Source organism: Taudactylus pleione, unplaced genomic scaffold (assembly GCF_031769625.1).
Source record: "Taudactylus pleione unplaced genomic scaffold, aTauple2 ptg000016l, whole genome shotgun sequence".
In the NCBI taxonomy this organism is placed as follows: Eukaryota; Metazoa; Chordata; class Amphibia; order Anura; family Myobatrachidae; genus Taudactylus; species Taudactylus pleione.
In genome coordinates this window covers 33957399-33977575 of record NW_028284418.1, presented here as the reverse complement: position 1 = coordinate 33977575, position 20177 = coordinate 33957399, and the positions used below count along the sequence as shown (strand labels likewise).

The 20177-nt window shown below is 48.2% G+C and overlaps 1 protein-coding gene across 9 annotated transcripts in view; it reads right to left on the bottom strand.

Annotated features, from left to right (window-relative positions):
- Window positions 1-20177, bottom strand: part of GBF1 (golgi brefeldin A resistant guanine nucleotide exchange factor 1) — a 262887-nt gene that overhangs the window by 47984 nt on the left and 194726 nt on the right. For all 9 annotated transcript variants that reach the window (XM_088475614.1, XM_088475616.1, XM_088475615.1 and 6 more), the window contains 4 exons: window positions 15028-15151; window positions 14590-14661; window positions 11916-12010; window positions 133-286 (listed from right to left, as the gene is read on the bottom strand). In XM_088475614.1, the coding sequence (XP_088331740.1) occupies window positions 133-286; window positions 11916-12010; window positions 14590-14661; window positions 15028-15151 (445 nt within the window). The remainder of the gene's footprint in view (window positions 1-132; window positions 287-11915; window positions 12011-14589; window positions 14662-15027; window positions 15152-20177) is intronic.

Genomic DNA, 20177 nt, shown 5'->3' with positions numbered 1-20177 from the left:
CTATGTTGGGGTGCGTTCGGTTCTCGGAGAATCAGACCTGCTCATCTCTAATCTTAATAACTATTTAGTGCAAGACTGGGGGGATTCCCAATTTTTGTGGAAATTTGTCCAGGCCTGGTGCAGTTAATATACCTGTGCACTGATATCCTCGCGGCGTAAGAGTCGTATAGCAAGTCGCAGCAGTCCCACCACTGCACGTTCAACAAGGAAACAGAACTCAATAGCATGAGCACAAAGATGGTAGAGATGATCTCGCACCACTTGCCAGACGCAGCCAACGCGGTCTCTATATGGGAAATAAAAATTGTAATATGCATAAATAGCAGCTTAAAAATTGTGACACATTCTAGAAAGTTTTATTTTGTAGCATTTCTATAAAAACCATGACATGATTTTTATTATACTCTATTAGATGAGGTCGCCTCCTCCACAATGTATTCTGCATTGCTGGCAGAATGCTATAAATGTTAGACATGCACAGCAATTCTATGCAATAAGAACACAACATGTATTTCAAATGGAGTGGTCTCAACTCATTAGCCTGGAAATGTGAATTTCACTCAAGTTTGTAGTGTAGGTTCAAGTGTGCAATTGACAGAATAAAGACACCACTCGGCTGGTCTACATAGGCCTATACACAATGCTATCAACTAATTGGTGATATTACAGCTTGGTACATAGTTGCAAGCCATTGGGACTGAAGGTAAAATGTATAGCTTTTAGCAACAGCAGCATCATAATAGAAAGGCAATAATTGCAACAATACAACGTATAGCAACGATAAAAAAATATGAGATATGGTAAGAACTTACCCTTGTTATCTCTATTTCTACGAAGTCCATAGGGTTCCACAGGATACCTTGGGGTATAGGTGTGACGTCAGTCGCTGGGCACCATAGAGTTAAGCTTTTCAGCCTCCCAGGATGCACTAGGGTCCCCCTCCTATACCCCGCCCCCGAGCCAAGGCACCTCAGTTAGTTATCAAGCCATAGGCCGGAGGAGGAGAAGGAAGAGAGAGAAAAAAGATCTGGACACATACAAGAATCACATTCTCACCAGAGGGAGACGGAAAACCGGTGACCAGAGCAAAGCCCATCTGCAGCACAGGTGCGACAAGGCGGGAGTCCTGTGGAACCCTATGGACTTCGTAGAAATAGAGATAACAAGGGTAAGTTCTTACCATATCTCATATTTTCTACTTCAGGGTCCATAGGGTATCCACACGATACCTTGGGGATGTCCCAAAGCAGTATCCTTTAAGGGTGGGGACGCCCCTGTGCAGAAAGGAGAATCCGCTGGCCGAGGCAAAGGTGTCAAGCCTGTAATACCTCACGAAGGTATGGACAGAGGACCACGTAGCAGCCTTGCAGATCTGAACTGCCGAGGCACCACGTCGAGCTGCCCACGAAGGACCCACAGACCTAGTGGAATGAGCCTTCAGAGAAGGAGGAACCGGTAGGCTTCATGAAGATAAGCTTCAGAAATAGCCATACGGATCCAGGCTGCCAAAGTTTGCTTTGAAGCAGGCCAACCCTTTTTACAGAAGCCATAGAGGACAAACAAAGCGTCCGACTTCCTAAACGAAGAAGTGCGGTCAACATAAGTCCTTAAGGCCCGCACAACATCCAAAGAGGCCTCACCCACGGAAAGACCCGGTGAGTTAAAGGCCGGAACAACGATTTCCTCGTTAACATGAAACTGGGAAACAACTTTGGGAAGAAACTCGGGCCGAGTGCGGAGCACTGCCCTGTTCCCATGAAAAACCAAGAAAGGGGGTCTACAAGAAAGAGCCCCTAACTCAGAAACACGTCTGGCCGAAGCAATAGCCAGAAGGAAAACAGTCTTAGCTGTTAGCCATTTAAGATCCACTGAGCCCAGTGGTTCAAACGGCGGTCCTTGGAGAGCCCTCAGGACCACAGCCAGATCCCAAGGCGCCACAGGTGGAACAAAGGGCGGCTGAATGCGGACAACACCTTGCATAAAGGTGCGCACATCCGGGATTGTAGCAATCCTTCGGTGAAACCAGACAGACAGGGCCGAAACCTGTACCTTCAAAGAAGCAAGGCGAAGCCCATGATCTAGTCCCGCTTGCAGGAAGGCGAGAATCCGAGACAGACGAAACTCCCGCGGTGCATAACCTCTCGGTCGACACCACTGGAAGAACGTATGCCACACGCGATGGTATATCCTCGCGGAAGACGGTTTCCGAGCTCGCAACATGGTACGCACCACAGAGCTGGAAAACCCCCGGGACCTCAGCATGGCCGTCTCAACAGCCACGCCGTCAAAGACAGCCGAGTCAGGTCCGGGTGAAGACAAGGACCCTGAGACAGAAGGTCCGGTCGTAGCGGCAACCGCAGAGGACTGTCCACGGACAGACCCTGAAGGTCTGAGAACCAGTGCCGTCTGGGCCACGCGGGAGCTATCAACAGGAGCGTCCCTCCTTCCTGTTTGAATTTCCGGATTACCCGTGGAAGAAGGGAGACCGGAGGGAACAGGTATGCGAACAGGAACGTCCATCGGACGGACAGAGCATCCACCAGAGACGCCCCTTCGTCTCTTGTGCGAGACCCGTACACCGGCAACTTGTTGTTGTGCCGGGACGCCATGAGGTCGATCTCTGGAAGACCCCACCTGTCCACCAGCAGTTGAAAAACGTCCGGGTGCAGGGACCATTCCCCCGGATGAACGTCCTGGCGACTTAGAAAGTCCGCCTCCCAATTTAGCACTCCCGGGATGAAGACCGCTGATATGGCCGGAAGATTGCGCTCCGCCCAAACCAGGATCCGAGAGACCTCTACGAGAGCCGCCCGACTGCGGGTTCCTCCTTGCATGTTTAAGTAGGCCACGGTGGTAGCGTTGTCCGACTGGACCTGCACCGGGTGACCCTGGAGAAACCGATGTGCCTGCTGGAGAGCATTGAAGACCGCTCGGAGTTCCAAGATATTTATTGGAAGCTCCGCTTCTGTCGGCGTCCACCTGACCTGGAACAAGTGTGGACCCGAAACTGCTCCCCAACCCCGAAGACTGGCGTCCGTTGTCAACAGGACCCAATTTGGAACCCAGAACGGACGTCCCTTGTTGAGGTGGGTCGTCTGTAACCACCACGCAAGGGACAGGCGAACCTCCAGGGTGATCACAATCGTCTGGGACTTCAGAGACTGAGGCAGCCCGTTCCACTTTGACAGGATAAGGTGCTGCAGAGGTCTGGAGTGAAACTGGGCGTATTCCACCATGTCGAACACCGACACCATGGAGCCCAGTAACCTCATCGCCGAGTGTAGGGACACCCGGCGGCTGTGCAGACAACTGCGCACCCTTGACTGTAAAGCAGAGATCTTGTCCTCTGTCACGAAGATCCTTTGCTGTCCCGAGTCCAATAAGGCTCCAAGATGCAGAATCCTCAGAGATGGGATTAGAGTGGACTTCTGCCAGTTGATTAGCCAGCCGTGCCGTTGCAGCAGTGCAATGGTCAGGTCCAAGTGGCGTAACAGGAGCTCTGGAGATCCTGCCACCAATAACATGTCGTCCAAGTACGGCAACATGCGGACTCCCTGCAGCCGCAGAGAAGCCACCATGACCGCCATCACCTTGGTGAAAACACGTGGTGCTGTCGCCAGGCCAAAAGGTAATGCCCGAAACTGGAAGTGGTCGCTGCGGATTGCAAACCTGAGGAACTGTTGATGGCGCAAAAGAATAGGGACATGCAGGTAAGCGTCCTGTATGTCCAATGACACCATGTAGTCCCCAGGTTCCAGCGCCAGAATGATGGACCGTAGGGTCTCCATCCGAAACTTCGGAACCCGCAAAGACTTGTTGAGTGCTTTGAGGTTGAGAATCGGACGATACGACCCATTGGGTTTCTGTACCAAAAATAGATTTGAATAGAAACCCTGGCCCCTCTGGGAGAATGGAACAGGCACTATAACTCCAGCCTGGAGCATAGTGTGCAATACCTTCCGCAGCTCTGTAGCCTTGTTCCGGTCTGATGGTAGACCCGTGGTGAAGAATCGAGCCGGGGGTCTGTGCCGGAAGGAGAGGGCGTATCCGTGGGAAACCACCTCCAGAACCCAAGTGTCTGTCGTAGTGGCCGACCAACACTGCGCGATCTGCAGCAGGCGGCCTCCCACCCTGGGATCCCCCAAAGGGAGACCTGGACCATCAGGCCGCAGGCTTGTCATCTGGCTTGGGGGCCGGACGTCTGGTACTCCATGCCTGCTTCCGGGGCTTGGCCGATTTCTTAGGGCCAGCCTGTCGAGGAAACGACTGTGGTTTGGGCCTGCCCGGGGCCCTAGATGACCGAAAGGACGATGGTCCAGAACCAGAAGGAGCAGCGGCCGACGGGAGACAAGCCGATTTGGCTGCCGCCAGCGTGGCCACAATCTTATCCAGATCCGGACCGAAGAGAACTTCTCCGGTAAACGGCAATGCCTCCAGACCCTTTTTGGAATCTGCGTCCGCCTTCCAGGATCGCAGCCACAAGGTGCGACGAGCAGCGACCGCTGCTGAAGAAATTCTAGACACCAGAGTACTAATGTCTAGGGCCGCCTCGTTGATATAAGTGGCCGAATCACGGAGATTACCAATCAACTCCGCCTGTTCGGCCGGACAGTCAGAATAAAAAGAAGCCTCTAATGAATCTGCCCAGCGCTCCATCGCTCTGGCAACCCAGCAAATGGCCATAGCCGGCCGTGCTGCCCCCCCCGCAAGGGAATAAGCGGACTTCAGGCAGATCTCCACCTTGCGGTCCGTAGCATCCTTAAGGGAGGACATAGATGGCATCGGCAATGTGGCACTACGGACAAGACGGGTCACGTGAGAATCCACCTGTGGAGGGGACTCCCACTTTGCAAAATAATTATCCGCGAACGGATAAGCCACCGCCAGGCGTCTCTGCGGCTGGTATCTTTTGCCAGGCTGTTTCCACGCCTCCTCTAAATGGTCCACCAACTGACCCGAAAGAGGAAAGACTGTGGCATCGCCCTTCACATCTTTGAAAAAGGCATACTTAGATTTAGCCGCTGGGGGAACTTCGTCCTCAATCACCAAGGCTGTGCGGACCGCCCGAATAAGTCCAGGAATATATACTTTGGACTTAGCATCAGCGTCCTTAGTATGGAGAGGTTCCTGATCGTAAGGATCCAGAATCTCCCCATCATCAGACGTCCCCTCGTCATCCTCATAAGGAGCCGACAGAGACGCCACCGGTTGTTTATGCGGCCGCATCACAGACTCCCCCTGCAACACATCCGACAAGTGCTGTACAGAACTCGTCAGGGAGTTAACCCACGCTGGCTCCTGAGAAACCGGGAGCGGGGAAATAGGGAGACTGTGGGGTACCACCAATTGTCGTGGGAAACCCTGCCTGGGTGACGACGCCACTGACTGCTGGGATAAACCCATCGGTGTAAACCGATGGGCTGCGGAGCTAACTGGCCCACTAAGGCTGTAAGCGCCTGAGCGAAACAAGCCCAGGGCGGCTCCTGTACCGGTGCTATAACCGTAAGAGGCCGCGCCATGGACAAACACTGCCGGCAAAGGCCCTCCGCGCTACCCTCCCCCTCCGCTAACGGTACTTTACACGTAGTACACTGTAGCCGGAGGGGAAAATCACTTTCGGACATGGACCACGTATGTGACCTCTCTCACCAATTATATCTTAAATAGGCGAGAGGCCACCCTGCAGCACCGCACCGCAAGGGCTTAGCAGAAAGAACAGGGACAGTAATAAAGCTGACAGTTTAGAGAAAAGTTACAGGCAGCAGCGCTAGCACAGTCACATACAATGCAAAGAAAATCAATTCCTGCACTAACAGCGCTGATCACTCAACTACGCAGACACAGGGCCTGGTAGGACACAGCGCTGCATACACAGACCTGACCACAGCGGAGGAGAGGTATGCGGGGGACCCAGACTGCGATGCTTCCTTCCAGGCTTCCAGCAGCGTTCACCATGCGTTCTGGAGAAGATGGCCACCGAGGAGCAGAGAGGAGGCTGGCCTGGGGGAGGAGCGCTGCCACAGGACCAGTCGGCAGCATGCAGAGAGGGCTGTGTGCAGCGGGGGAGGCGCCGGCTGTGAGACAGGGAAGGCGCGCTCCCCTGGCATGCATTTAACCCCTGGGACGCCGCAGCGCTACCGCTCTGCTGCGGTCCGCTGTCCCAGGGGGTAGTGGAAAGCGCAGGTTGGTCGCCTGGCTCCACGCTGCAGCCAGTCCCCAGGGAGCCCCCTGCCTGGGGACTTAGGACCATGTGACCAGCGGGGACCCACCGCGGGACCCCGCTGCTTACCTTTGTCCCCCTTGGATCCGGCCATGGTCCGGAACATCTGGGGTTACCGCTAGCTGTGACCCCAGATGCTCACCAGCATCCCCGGATCGGTACCGGCATTCTGGTACCGGCGGGGGTGTAGGGAAGACAGCATGGACGTCAGGACTGACTGTCCATGCTGTACTTACAGATGTGCAGCCACAGCTGCACTGAAGAAAGCTTCGGGGGCTCTTCTAGCCCCCACTCCGACAGGTGCACCCGACTCCGGCCGGGCACCAAACTAAACTGAGGTGCCTTGGCTCGGGGGCGGGGTATAGGAGGGGGACCCTAGTGCATCCTGGGAGGCTGAAAAGCTTAACTCTATGGTGCCCAGCGACTGACGTCACACCTATACCCCAAGGTATCCTGTGGATACCCTATGGACCCTGAAGTAGAAACAATGTTTGTAGCAGGACAGACACATTGGACTAGGTCCAGAGCACTGGAACAAAAGCAGACATTCTCCATTCCCTATAAGCCACCTAACTTAGGTCCTGGTCAGTTTGCCAATAACAAAGTAAGAAAAAAAATTGGAAAACCTTCACCAAGGCGAATCCTTCCGTTTTCTAAAACCTCGGAAAAAGATGGCTGCTCTGTAGACAGAAAAGGTCGACCACTGGGAATTCCTGTCAACAGATTAAGAACAGCTAGACACCATTCTGATCCATCCAGAAACAGATTGAGGATGTGCATAAGTCTTTACTTTGAATATCAAAAAACACCTTGAGGGAACCTTGATCCTTGGAAACCTACAGCCACAAACAGTAGGCCACCTCCAGGTTGCAAGGCACAGCCTATTTTGCACCCCTAAAAATGGGGTGAAAGGACAGAACAAGCACTGTTTAATTTTGAACAAAAAGTCTACTTTCAAATGGTAGGAAGAACAGCTGTATACTTGTGGAACACCATAAAAAGGAGAGTTATGGTAAAACTTACCTTTGTTAACTCTCATAGGGTCCACAGGGAGACATTGGGGTGTAGATGGGACCTGGAGGACCAGACACCAACAGCACTTCAATTTGTTAACAAGCCCAAGGCAGGAGCAGGATAGGAGAAAAAAAAAAAAAAAAAAAAAAACAGACTGGTATACTGAGGAATCACACTCTCACACAGAGAAGGAAACAAGTGACCAGGAGAAGAAACCCATAGAAGCTAGGAGCGTCAGGGCGGGTGCCCTGTGGCCCCTATGGACTTCAAAGAAAGAGTTAACAAAAGGCAAGTTTTACCATAACTCTCCTTTTCTTCAGGGTCCACCCAAAGCAGTTGTTCAAGGGAGGGAACAAGTCTGAGCTGATAGGATGCTTCCTTTGGGCGTAGGGTCCTCCTGAGAGGCAAATGTATCAAAGGCATAAAACCTAATAAAGGTGTGGACAGAAGACCAGGTGGCCGCCATGCATAGCTGTTCAGCTGAGGCACCAAGCCATGCTGCCCACGAGGGACCCACAGAGCGAGTAGAATGAGCAGATACTGTAGCCGGCACAGGAAGGCCAGTCTGAATGTATGCTTGTGAGATAGTCATGCAAATCCATCTGGCCAGAGTCTGTTTGTTAGCTGGCCATCCCTTCATGTGGAATCCATATAGGACAAAGAGGGAGTCCGATTTTCTGATGGAAGTAGTACGGTCCTTGTAGATCTTCAGAGCTCGGACCACATCCAAATCACCTGCCAAGAGGTCTGGTGATTTAAAGGCTGGAACCACGATTTCCTCATTCAGGTGGAAGAGAGAAACCACCTAGGGAGGGAAGCCTGGGCGTGTTTGAAAAACAGGCCTGTCCTGATGAATATTAAAAAGGGGGAGCGACATGAAAGCACCCCTTAATCAGATACCCTACGGCCAGATGCTATAGCCAGAAGAAACAGAGTCTTTGCAGTGAGCCACTTGACATCCACTGATTCCAGGGGTTCGAATGAAGGTTACTGAAGTGCTTGGAGCACCACTGACAAATTCCATGGAGCCACAGGAGGGACAAAGGGAGGTTGTATATGTAGAAGAAAGGTTGCAGAAAGGTGTGAACATCCGGTATACTGTAGTAGCTATTTTGCGCTGACACCAGATAAAACAAAGCGGAAACTCGCACTTTCAGAGATGCTAGGCGGAGGCCGAGATCCAATCCAGCCTGAAGAAAGGCAAGAATTCGAGAAACCTTAAAGACTTGCGGGTGATCGTTTCTCGGAGCACACCATTGGAAATATGTATGCCAAATTCTGTGGCAAATCCTGGCAGAGGCCGGTTTACGTGCTCTGAGCATGGTCTGGACCACAGAGCTGGAGAAACCCTTAGCAGTTAGGAAGGATGTCTCACGAGCCAAGCCGTTAAAGGCAGACGGGCTAGGTCTGGATGTAGACACGGACCCCGAGACAACAGGTCTACTCGTAGAGGAAGTTGAAGAGGAACGTCTATGGAGAGCATTTGAAGATCGGAGTACAAATGACGTCTGGGCCAAGCCGGAGCTATGAACAGGACTGTGCCCCCCTCCTGTTGGAACTTTCGAAGCACTCGAGGAAACAGGGATATTGGAGGGAAGAGATATGCCAATTGGAAGTTCCATTTCACTGACAATATGAAGGCCACATCGGGGGTCCTTTCTTCTGGCTCCATAAATTGGAAGTTTGTTGTTGTGTCTTGAGGCCATGAGATCCACTTCCAGAAGACCCCATTTGTCCACCAAGAAGCTGAAAGACTTCTGGATGTAGAGACCATTCTCCTGCATGCAAGTTGTAATGGCTGAGGAAATCCGCTTCCCAATTGAGAATCCCCGGGAAGAACACTGCAGAGATGGTTGGGAGATTGCGTTCGGCCCATGTGAGAATGCAGGACACTTCTGTCATTGATGACTGACTTTGAGCGTCCCCTTGGTAATTGAGGTAGGCCACAGCCGTGGCGTTGTCGGACTGTACTTGTCCTGGCCTGTTTTTCATAATATTCTTAGCCAGAGTGAGAGCTTTGTAGATGGCTTGAAGTTCCAGGATGTTGATGTTGACTGCCTCGACTGGGGACCACCGGCCCTGGAAGGAGTGCTGGCCGGTTACTGCGCCCAACCCTCAGAGGCTTTCGTCCGTGGTGAGGAGAGCCCAGTAAGGGATCCAAAAGGGGCGACCCTTGTTCAAATGGGAAGTCTGTAGCCACCAGGCTAGGAACAAGCGAACCTCTGGGGGGAGGCCCATCGTCTGGGATTTGAGCAGATGGGGTAGCCCGTTCCACCTGGGGAGGATCAGCTGTTGTAGGGGCATGGAGTGAAACTGGGCGAACTCCATCATGTTGAAGGTGGACACCATTGATCCCAAGGCCTGCATTGCAGAGTGAATTGACACTCGGCGACTGTGGAGCAGTCTGTGTAGTTTGAGCTGGATTGCTGAAATCTTGTGCGTTGTTAGGAAGATTCTCTGAACTCGAGAGTCCAGGAGGGCTCCCAAATGTACCATCTTTTGAGAGGGTTTTGGGGAAGATTTTTTTCCAGTTGATCAGCCAACCATGCATTTGAAGAAAAGCAATTGTTACCTGCAGATGGTGGTGAAGAGCTTCTGAGGAGCTGGCCAACAGCAAAAGGTCATCCAAGTATGGGAGCAGTCTGATCCCTTGAAGATAGAGAGGCCACCTTAACTACCATAATCTTGGTAATACCCGGGGGGGGGGGGGGTGCGTTGAAAGACCGAACGGCAGGACCTTTAATTGGTAATGTTGCTGTAGTATAGCAAATCGAAGATATTGTTGATGAGAAGGTGCTATAGGTACATGTAAGTAAGTGCCCTGAATGTCTAGAGATACCATAAAATCCCCAGGCTCCATAGCTAGGATAATGGAAGGTTTCCATACGAAACCTGGGCACCCTGATAAACTTGTTCAGAGATTTGAGGATGAGGATAGGTCGATGAGACCCATTGGGCCTCTGAAACAAGAAAAGGGTAAAATAATACCCCTTGCCCCATTGTGAGGAGGGGACCCGAATTATTACTCCTGAATTCAGTAAAGACTGAATGGCTTTTTGGAGCAGCAGGGCCCTGGTTGGGTCCGATGGAGGTCCCCTGTGCAAAATAACTGCTAGGGGGGTCACCTCAGGAATAAGAGGGCATATCCGTGGGAGACCACTTCCCTTACCCAGGCATCCAACGTGGTTTGATGCCAAACCTGGGCGAATGGGAGAAGTTGGCCTCCCCACAGGGAGAGGCCAGCCCTGTCAGGCTGTAGGCTTGTCCTCAGACTTGGCAGGTGGACATCTAGCAGCCCAGGCCTGTTTGGCCCTAGGCTTGGAGGCCTTGGCTGATGTCTGCTGTCGTGGAAAGGACTGAGCCTTGGCTTTACCTTGAGGACGAAAGGACTGAAAGGATGACGTCCGCGGCATTGAATTATATGCAGAGGGCAGGAACGCCGTTTTATTAGCCGTCAAAGTAGTCACAATTTTATCCAATTCTGGACCAAATAGGATGTCTCCTGCATAAGGCAGGGAATATACAGCCCATTTTGATTCTGAATCTGCTTTCCAGGAACATAGCCAAAGAATACAGCGGGCCACTACCGAAGTGGCAGATATCCTGGAGGCTAGGAGAGCCATATCCATACCTGCTTCACCTAAGTAGGGGGCTACATGTCTCATGTGAGATATGTAGGACAGCTGTTCCCTCGAAGCATCAGGGGGAAATGTCTCCTCTAGGGCCTCAGCCCAACTCTCACTGGCTTTTGCCACCCAGGCCGTAGCCCTAGCATGATGAGTAATAGCTCTTGTAAGAGTATATAAATTTGAGACAAGCTTCTATACATCTATCTGTAGTCTCCTTCAAGGAGGTTGCTGTATGAATAGGTAAGGTGGCATTTTTAACCGGACGTGTTACATGAGAATCCACTGCTGGGAGAACTTCCCATTTAGATCAGTAGCTGGAAGAGGGTAAAAGGAACTGAACAGTTTTGGAATTTGAAACCTTTTGCCAGACATATTCCAAGCTTCACTCATGTGATCAGATAGCTGGTCAGAGTGAGGAAACTCTGGTAAAACAACCTTTTGTAGCTTAAAAAGTGTGTGTTTTTTTTCTTAGTAGCAGGTATGAGACCAGAGTAGGAGCAGCATCAGGCTGCTTGTTATTATTTCCTCTGCCAGCCATAGCCACAAGAACAACAAAATACACAGTATGATACAGTGCAGTGAACACCCTGGATAGCACTCACAAGTATCTGGGAAATGTGAAGTACAATGAAGCCACCATACCTACAGGGGTGGCCAACTAGTCGGAGGCAAAGAGCCAAAAAATATATGTAGTTAATCGAAAGAGCCTTCAGGAACGCCTCCGTTTGGCCAGCCACACTCCCCTCCCCGCCTACAAAACGGGGCGAGCTGTCGACAGCCTCTCCGTTTTGTTGCGAGCCCCGGAGCGAGTGATTTCTCGCTCGCGCGCACTGCCCGGCTATCGACCCGCTTGCGAGCGGGTCTCAATCAGGCCCACTGTCCACAGTTCCAGAAACTCTGAGAAACTCTGGTTTTATAGATAGAGGATAAGTCAGCTTTCCTACCAGTGCCCTGAGTTCTAGATTATAGTGCATACCCCCCAACCCCACCGCTGTCTGTGACCTCCGACTGCAGTAGGAACACAAGATTTGAGAATCCAATTACTTATGCACCTGTTTTCAAGCACAATTCTGAGCAGCATCTCAAGGCAGAAGGCAGCATCTTCTTCATCGTATGTCTCTTCATCTGGGGTCACAGATATCAAAGCCTAGAAATATGAGGACATCTTCATGTAAAAAACTGGTATACAATTAACTTTTAAAGCACCATAAATAAAAAAACGAGTTCAGTGTTTATACCAGGAGCAGGACAATGGTAGAACATGATAACACAGCAGGACTCCTGTGATCAAATCCTTTAGTGTACAATGGCAGCTACATATTAAACACTCAACAGCATACCCACAGCTGTCATTATACATTGCAAGACATCACATGTGGTGTTCTTTTCCCTTCTGGTCTGAACACTGGAAGAGTAGCAGGCATTCAAGTCAGCTGAGTGTGCATTAGCATGCTCCACCGACAACCTGAAGATGGGACCTTTAATGGTTTGAGGCAATAGTGTTAATCCAGCAGAACTCCTTAATGATGTTATGCAAAGCAGATAAAGAGGGAACGGAGGTGGGTATAGTATCACATAATTGGGAGGGGGGAATTATATTAATTTAGTAATTACCGGTCCTTTAACTCGCACGATGATCTCTATTAATCTACTATTGTTTGACAAGCACATATCAGGTTCTATTAAGTGTTTTCAAGACACCGAAGGAGGTACCCTTTATGGCTCCAAATCAGCCCACCAGCAGGAATATCCTACAAATTGCCAGGTAGTGTGTGACTGTTACACATCTGACAATTTATTATTACCATAACCCAGAGGTGATTATACCTTATCTGCTGCACAATCATCCAGAATTACCATTAGTTTAGCAGTAGAATTAAGGCCCTGTAATATGCCAATAGACGTAATTGTATGCCAGTAACATTCACAGTGGAATTAATGCCCCGTGATTTATTTATTTATTTATTAACAGTTATTTATATGGCGCACATTCTGCAGCACTTTACAGAGAATATTTAGTCAGTCATTCACATCAGTCTATGCAGCAGTGGATTTACATCTATATTTCCTACCGCACATGCCCTAATATCCTAGTTGATTTTTTGTCAGAAGCCAATTAACCTCCCTGTACATTTTTGGATTGTTGAAGAAAACAGGAGAACATGGAAGAAAACCTACGCAAACACAAGTAGAACATAACCAAGACCTCAGTGTGAGGCAGCAACCTAATCACTGCGCCAACGTTCTGCCCAAATATGCCACTAGTACGCCATGCAGAAGTTGAATGCATGTAGCATTTGCCCAATAAATGTGCCAGCAGATGAAGTTTACACTATAGTGGTAGTGGAATGGAATAAGACACCCAGTAATATGGCAGCATTAATACCCGAAAATGCTCAGTGACATAAGGAGGGCACCTACTGCATCTAAAATGGCTACCAGTCATAGTTAGGATCCAATGTAGCATACCAGGATACATCAGCAAAGACAATTCTACCCTGAGAAGTTATTGAGAAATTCTGGTGGGCCACTTTACATGGTGCCTGCTCGACCTCTGCGTTCAATGCCTAATGATTTATACAAACAACCATTGCACAGACACCAGTTTTATTTTTTTATTTCTTGTACAGTTGGTGGAGAGAATAATTACTGCATTAAATAGTGCTGAGCAGCTACTGTTACAGCTCAAAGCCACAACTTTCTCTCAGTGCCTCACGGAGCCAGCTTTGCTGTAACTACAGATGAGTCCTCAGTCACCTATCCTTTTTGCACCACAAGGTGTGAGACACCTGGCATGACTCACACTACGGGACGCACAGCGATTCCAGCAATTGAATACATTATTTGCTACTAACGTACTAAGTTCCTCAGGATTAGTATTTTTTGTCTCAGAGGAATTGGTATAATGTATCAGAGTAAGTATAACATGCTTGGCACAAGTCATTTGTATAGGACCTTTGTCTTTTGCCTTTTTTACCCAGATTAAGTACTTTTTCCTGAATTCTACATCTTAATTTGCTAACAGTATACTTGGTAATCAGGATTTGTATTTTGTGGCCTCATAATTGGAATAATGTATCAATTAAGCATAACAATGCGGAGATTAGTATTTTGCAGCAAAAGAACTGGTATAAAGTAGCAGATTAAAACGCATAGTTTAAGAAAAAAAAAAAAGTTACATGGCGCATCTAATGGAGCGTACACAAGGTACGATTAAAATGGACGAATGAACGAGAACGATATCGATTATATCGTCCATTTTTCGGTGGCCAACGACCTGCGATGCGCGGGCACACCTGGTCGATAACGATATCGACCATCGCCCGTGCATGCAGGCCAACCTGGTCGATACTATAGGGACCCGCGATCTTGATCGTTATAGTCGTTGGTGGGTACATGGTGTACTGGATGATCGATATCTATCATCCAGCACACCCGGGAGATCGTGCAACGATATCGTTATCGATCATCCCGTGTGTATGCACCATTAGTGGCAAAGTCTGTGGTGCGCCAAATGGGGCTATCTGGTGTGATTTGAGGCTAGGTGTATGTGGACACAATTGTATATGTTCACGATACTGAAGCAAACCTATCCATTCCCTGCTTTAAAAAAAAAAAAAAAAAAAAATTTAAGTATTAGTAAATTTTAGCCTCAGAAACACAATCGATTAAAATAGACCTTTAGTAAATATACCCCCAAGAGTCTCAGTATCTTCCTGCCCTTACCTTCATGAGCTCCTGTAAAGACTCAAGTTGAAGGAACTTGCTCTCTGTGATAAGTTTCTCTGGATCACATAACTATAATGCAGACATATAGAAGAACACATATTACAAAGATTTAGTGACATTTTGTGTATTTGTAAAAATTAGTAAGATATACTTCCTAAAAAAACTTTCACATTATCCCATTGTGCATAGCCCAATTTCCAACAAACATATAGGGCATGTAAACAGTGTTTCACTGAAATATATTTCAGTACAAAGAAGGTACAAGAAAGAAGTACTACAGACGCAACACAGACAGTTTCTATTCAGTGGTTAAAAAGTATCCTGGGAGGCACGGACTATGCCAAGGGCAAATGTTATGCATAAAGTTTATGGTTAGAAAAGGATGCAGTAACTATGCTGTTGTACTAACTTCTTGTTGTTATTGAGCTAAATTACCTTTATACACTCCAAAGCCATTTTCTTTGCTTCCTGGTTTTCAGTAGAAGGTCCCCTTAGACTGGACTGCTCAGTGCCACTGAGGGTCAGCCAGCTGACAAAGCTCAGGACAGTGGACTCCCCGCTAGGAAAAGATGAAAGCAGTAAGCAACAGTGCCAACACTACTTGTTACAGACTCTTCATAGCTGCAATTCAATAGTCAACTTTTTATTATCTCCACAAGGTTCTTAGGGGTCAATCCCATTAGCCACTATAATCTCACCGGTGCGAGTCATCGTGGCAATGGCCGCACTTTACTGCAGCCTGGATTCGCTGAATATTGCTTGCATAGGGCTCAGAGCAAAATTCAGGGAATTCGGGCTCAGAGCAGGCCGCGAACGATGCGAGGTGCCGGTCCATTGCCGGCGTTTTAACGCCGTTGCAACGGCAACTCGAACCCTTCGCAATAGGATTGACCCCCTAAAATGAAGCTGAGCAAGTAACATGGTGTATGAGCTCAAGCTTAGGCAGAAGATGGTACAAATACCTGAAATGGGATTGAAATACAGACGGCTTAATAGCCGCTGGTTCTAATCCTGACAGTGAGCGACCGATGGATGAAGATCCCAACGGGCGCACATAAGTATACTAACTCTCCTCTCTCCCCCCTCTAACCATAACCCTCCCTTAGGGGTGCCTAACCCAAAACTAACCTAACCCCTCTAACCATAACCCTCCCTTAGGGGTGCCTAACACCCCCCCATAGTGCCTAACCTTACACCCCCCCCCCCCGGGTGCCTAAATCGGTATGCAGTCGGGAAACCGGCTATCTTCATACCGACAGCTGGCTTCACGGCTGCTTTATCCCGGCGTGGGATAAATGACGCCAGGAGACCAGCGCCCGGCATCCCGATCAAAGGGATGCCGGGCGCCGCGAGCAGACAGCCGCGGTGGGGGGGTTTAGGGGAGGGTTAGGTTTAGGGCACTTGGGGGGGACTTCGGGTTAGGCATCCCCCGGGAGGGTTAGGCCAGGGGAAGGGGGGGTTAGGGTTAGGCACCCCCCCAGGGGTTTAGGCAGCGGGGAAGGGGGGGGTTAGGCGCCCCTAGGGAGGGTCAGGTCAGGTTAGTTTATACTTACCTTAGGGACGATCGGGATTTCCAGCGCTGTCGGGCTTCCGCTGCCAGGCTCTGCTGATATGTCGGGCTGCCGCTGCCGGGAATCGAACTGCCGGCCATGCGGAAGCTGGGATTCCATACCGATTCCCCTAAATCTAACCATCCCCCCCCTCCCTGCACTCTAAACCTAAGTCTCCCGGGGGCATGCCTAACCCTAAACTCCCCCCTAGTGCCTAACCCTAACCTTCATCGGGGGGGTGCTAAACGCTGTCCCCCCGGGGTGCCCTAAACCTAACCCCCCCATCCACGGGGCTAAGTGAAATACTTACCCAGTGTGGTGTCCTTCGGCGTTGCAGCGTCGGGATTAACATAGGTGTCGGCTTTTCGACGCCTATGTTAAATCTCTTGCCGGGATGACGCCGTCAGGATTGAGACGACTACATCCCCAAATACCTCATATCATATCATTTTGAGGTAAATATAGGATATGTACACTGTACAGCACTTATTCTGTACAGATGTGTGCTCATACACTGTTGCTCAGGTCGCGGCAAATAGCGCACCAGATCCTGGCCGATTCGCTCAAAATGTGCATATTAATTGCAAAAACCAAACAACTGGGGGCAACAAAACTACTGTAGAATCTGATGTGTGACATTTATACATCTATGTGTAAAGTAGTCTGAATCTGTATACAAAGTGCTGTGATGCAGCAGCCGCGTTTTTTTCACATGACAATTCCCGTTGTGCTTCATCTGTGACTTTGTACGGGTTTAAAACAAATTCTTGTGCGGTTAATGTCGCAGCCCAGTGTCTGTAGTACAGTGCGAGTAGTGTTTTGCTGCGTCTGTGATACGAGAAGAAGATGATGGTACGCTACACCTCTCGGGGCGTCTACCGCTGTATAGGTGTAAGGTTTAGGAGGACATATCTGTATGTTTTGTGCTCCTCCCTCTTCTCTGCCCACTCTACAGGGAACTCTTATCTTCTGAACCAATCCAAAGACTGGACCAGAGACAAACTAACCAAGACAGGAAAACATCACAATGGGAAAAAACATTTAACGTTGGTAAACTCTGAATCTATAGGGGTACAGAGAGCATTTAAACCAAGTGTGAAAATTATTTTCTCATTCATCCTTTGGTGGAAAAAGGGACCAAAGGCGACGTATCTAAGCTTCCTGTATGGGTACACGCACAGTGCTGCAACACTTCAGGTCAAAACTGATCAAAGCATAAGTACATACAGAGAACAATGTGGCACACAGCACAGCTCCTTAGCTTCAGCTACAGGCTACACTGATTACCAGGCGCTCACTGAGCTAGTAGTATGCACATTGTAAGTAATTGGTTTTCCTGCCCCAACAAAGGTGTGCTGAGTACGTTATCTATCTAGCTATCATTTATGAGGCAGGCCAACCTCAGCTGCAGGAATTCAAGAGGACCAGAAGATCATCAGTTTTCTAAAATCGAGCGGCATTGATACACATTTTTAATACCTGATCATCATCCAATGAGACTGATTTCGATTTAAAGCTGCAAAAAAATGTTCCTGATTTAAGTGAAACTTAGAAATGACCTCAGGTTGAAAGACTGTTTTGGTGTAATAAAGCCTGCTAGGGAAGGGATGCTATGTTGTCTGGAGATCCACACTCCCTCCTATCCAAGCATAAAGTCAGCCACTGAAAGTCTCATTTCTGGTTACGCAAAGTGGCGGTCGGGGGGCAAGGGAGTCCCACCCCGGAACACTCATGTGCCCAATATCAGTGGCGGCTGCAGTGGCACATCATACAGGGAGAGAGGACACTGCTGCTGCTCAGCTTGAATAGCCTTTTAATGCTCCAGTGTAAAGTTTTAACATGTGTGTGGGAGATATCCAAATGTTTTCCAGATATTTAAATTGCCTCAAATTGTCGCATCAAACTTCAGTAATGTAGTCATTATTTCAGAAGATGTGTTGCTAGAGGAAACTGCCTCCTTCAGAGGCGTTTGCATTGATCATATGATTTTTTTTTACCCTGAACTTTAGAATTAAGCTAGGATACACCCGGACCTACTATAAATCTCTCTGCACATTTCAATCTTGCCACACTTGCAGTCAGTGCCGGCTTGACCATTAACCAGAATACCCTGGCGTGTAGGTCGCCAAGCTCACTGCCCGCCCCACCTCCAGCTTGCATTGAATGGGGGAGAGAGGGGAAAAGGAAAAGAAAGGGAGGGGAGAGTGAGCAGAAGTAGGCGCTCCAGAAAAGCGCAGCTTCTCCGCTGTCATCTGGACTTTCCGCCCCTGCTTGCAGTGCAACATGGTTTGCCAAGATGCAAATTGCTCCTTTTTTTAATTTGGCTTTTACTGAATCCAGCAGGGCCAGGGTGTAAGCACTGTTATTTTTATAGGCTGTATTGGTTACACATTGTGCGATATTGTAAATGGAATCATTTTACTCAGGATAGTCCCTTTAATTCAAACATACTCTATTGTCAACTCCTGAAAACATGACATCTAGCGGCAGTTGCAACACCAGATACGTTAAAAAATAATTTGAAAGGGATCGGCTGCGCATTCCAACGACAAATGCAATTACACATAATTGTACAATGGGAAAATGTATTACTAGGCTATGAGAATGAATACACTATACACAAAAAAGTAATAATTAAATAACAAATGAATACATAAAAAAATCTTTGAGTATACAACAAGATTATTATATAGAGCCTGTATATACCGGAAAATACATATGGAACTTGAATTGTGATGTAAATCAATTTCAATTCCGAAAAACAAAACAATTATGATAGTCACACATTTGTATGTGCAATGTTTATGATTCAAACTAACAATGTTAATATTCACTGTGTTTGAAAAGAGCGTCTATTAATCGTTTTCTTTAGCTGTTTTGAGAACAGAACTGGTTATCAGAAGTCATGTTCGTTATTTGGAAAAAGACTCTGCTGGGTGGCAATAGAGTAGCAAAAACATCGGCTGGAATGTTTTTTAATCTTGCTGGCATAAATTTGGGATATTGATATCTAATAAAGTGGAATGAGCTCACCCACTTAGTTGTTATTCCGCGGCGACTGTGGAATGTCCTCTCATCAGGTTATATCCCATAGCAACCTGCGGACAAATCAAGGGCAGATAAAGCAGTGTGCAAGTGCAGTGCACCATGTGCTCTCTTGTCAGTAGGGCGATTTAGACTGCTTGGTAGTTTGCCGAGCTGCCCCGTTTGGAATTAGCTGGGTCACACAGCAGGATCTCTCGTTGAAGAGTAGAAAAAGGTAGCCGGAATATGATAGCTTTAGATGTGTGGGAGCACTGGCCGGCTCTAATGATGTCCTGCCGCTCGTTAGCACGTGCGATGTTAGAATGCCTCAGTTCTTCTAGCTTTCTCAACGAGTTTCTGCACACAGAAACGCGTTGAGAAAGCTAGAAGAACTGAGGCATTCTATCATAGCACGAGGCTGTATAATCTCTGCTCGGCTATCGGGAAGAGTCTTTGATCCCCACCGCACATGTCCGCAGGTTGCTATGGGATATAACCAGATGAGAGGACATTCCACAGACGCCACGGTGTAACAACTAAGTGGGTGAGCTCATTCCAACTTATTAGATATCAATATCCCAAATTTATGCCAGTAAGATTAAAAACATTCCAGACGCTAATTTTTGCTACACTCTATTGCCACCCAGCAGAGTCTTTTTCCAAATAACGGACATAACCTCTGCTAACCAGTTCTGTTCTCAAAACAGCTAAAGGAAACGATTAATAGACGCTCTTTTCAAACACAGTGAATATCAATATTGTTAGTTTGAATCAAACATTACACTTACAAATGTGTGAATATCATAATTGTTTTGTTTTTCGGAATAGAAATTGATTTACATCACAATTCAAGTTCCATATGTATTTTCCTGTATATACAGGTTTTATATAATCTTGGTGTATACGCAAAGATTTTTTATGTATTAATTCATGTTATTTAATTATTATTTCTTAGTGTAATATATATATATATATATATATATATATATATATTGATCATAGCCTTTTAGT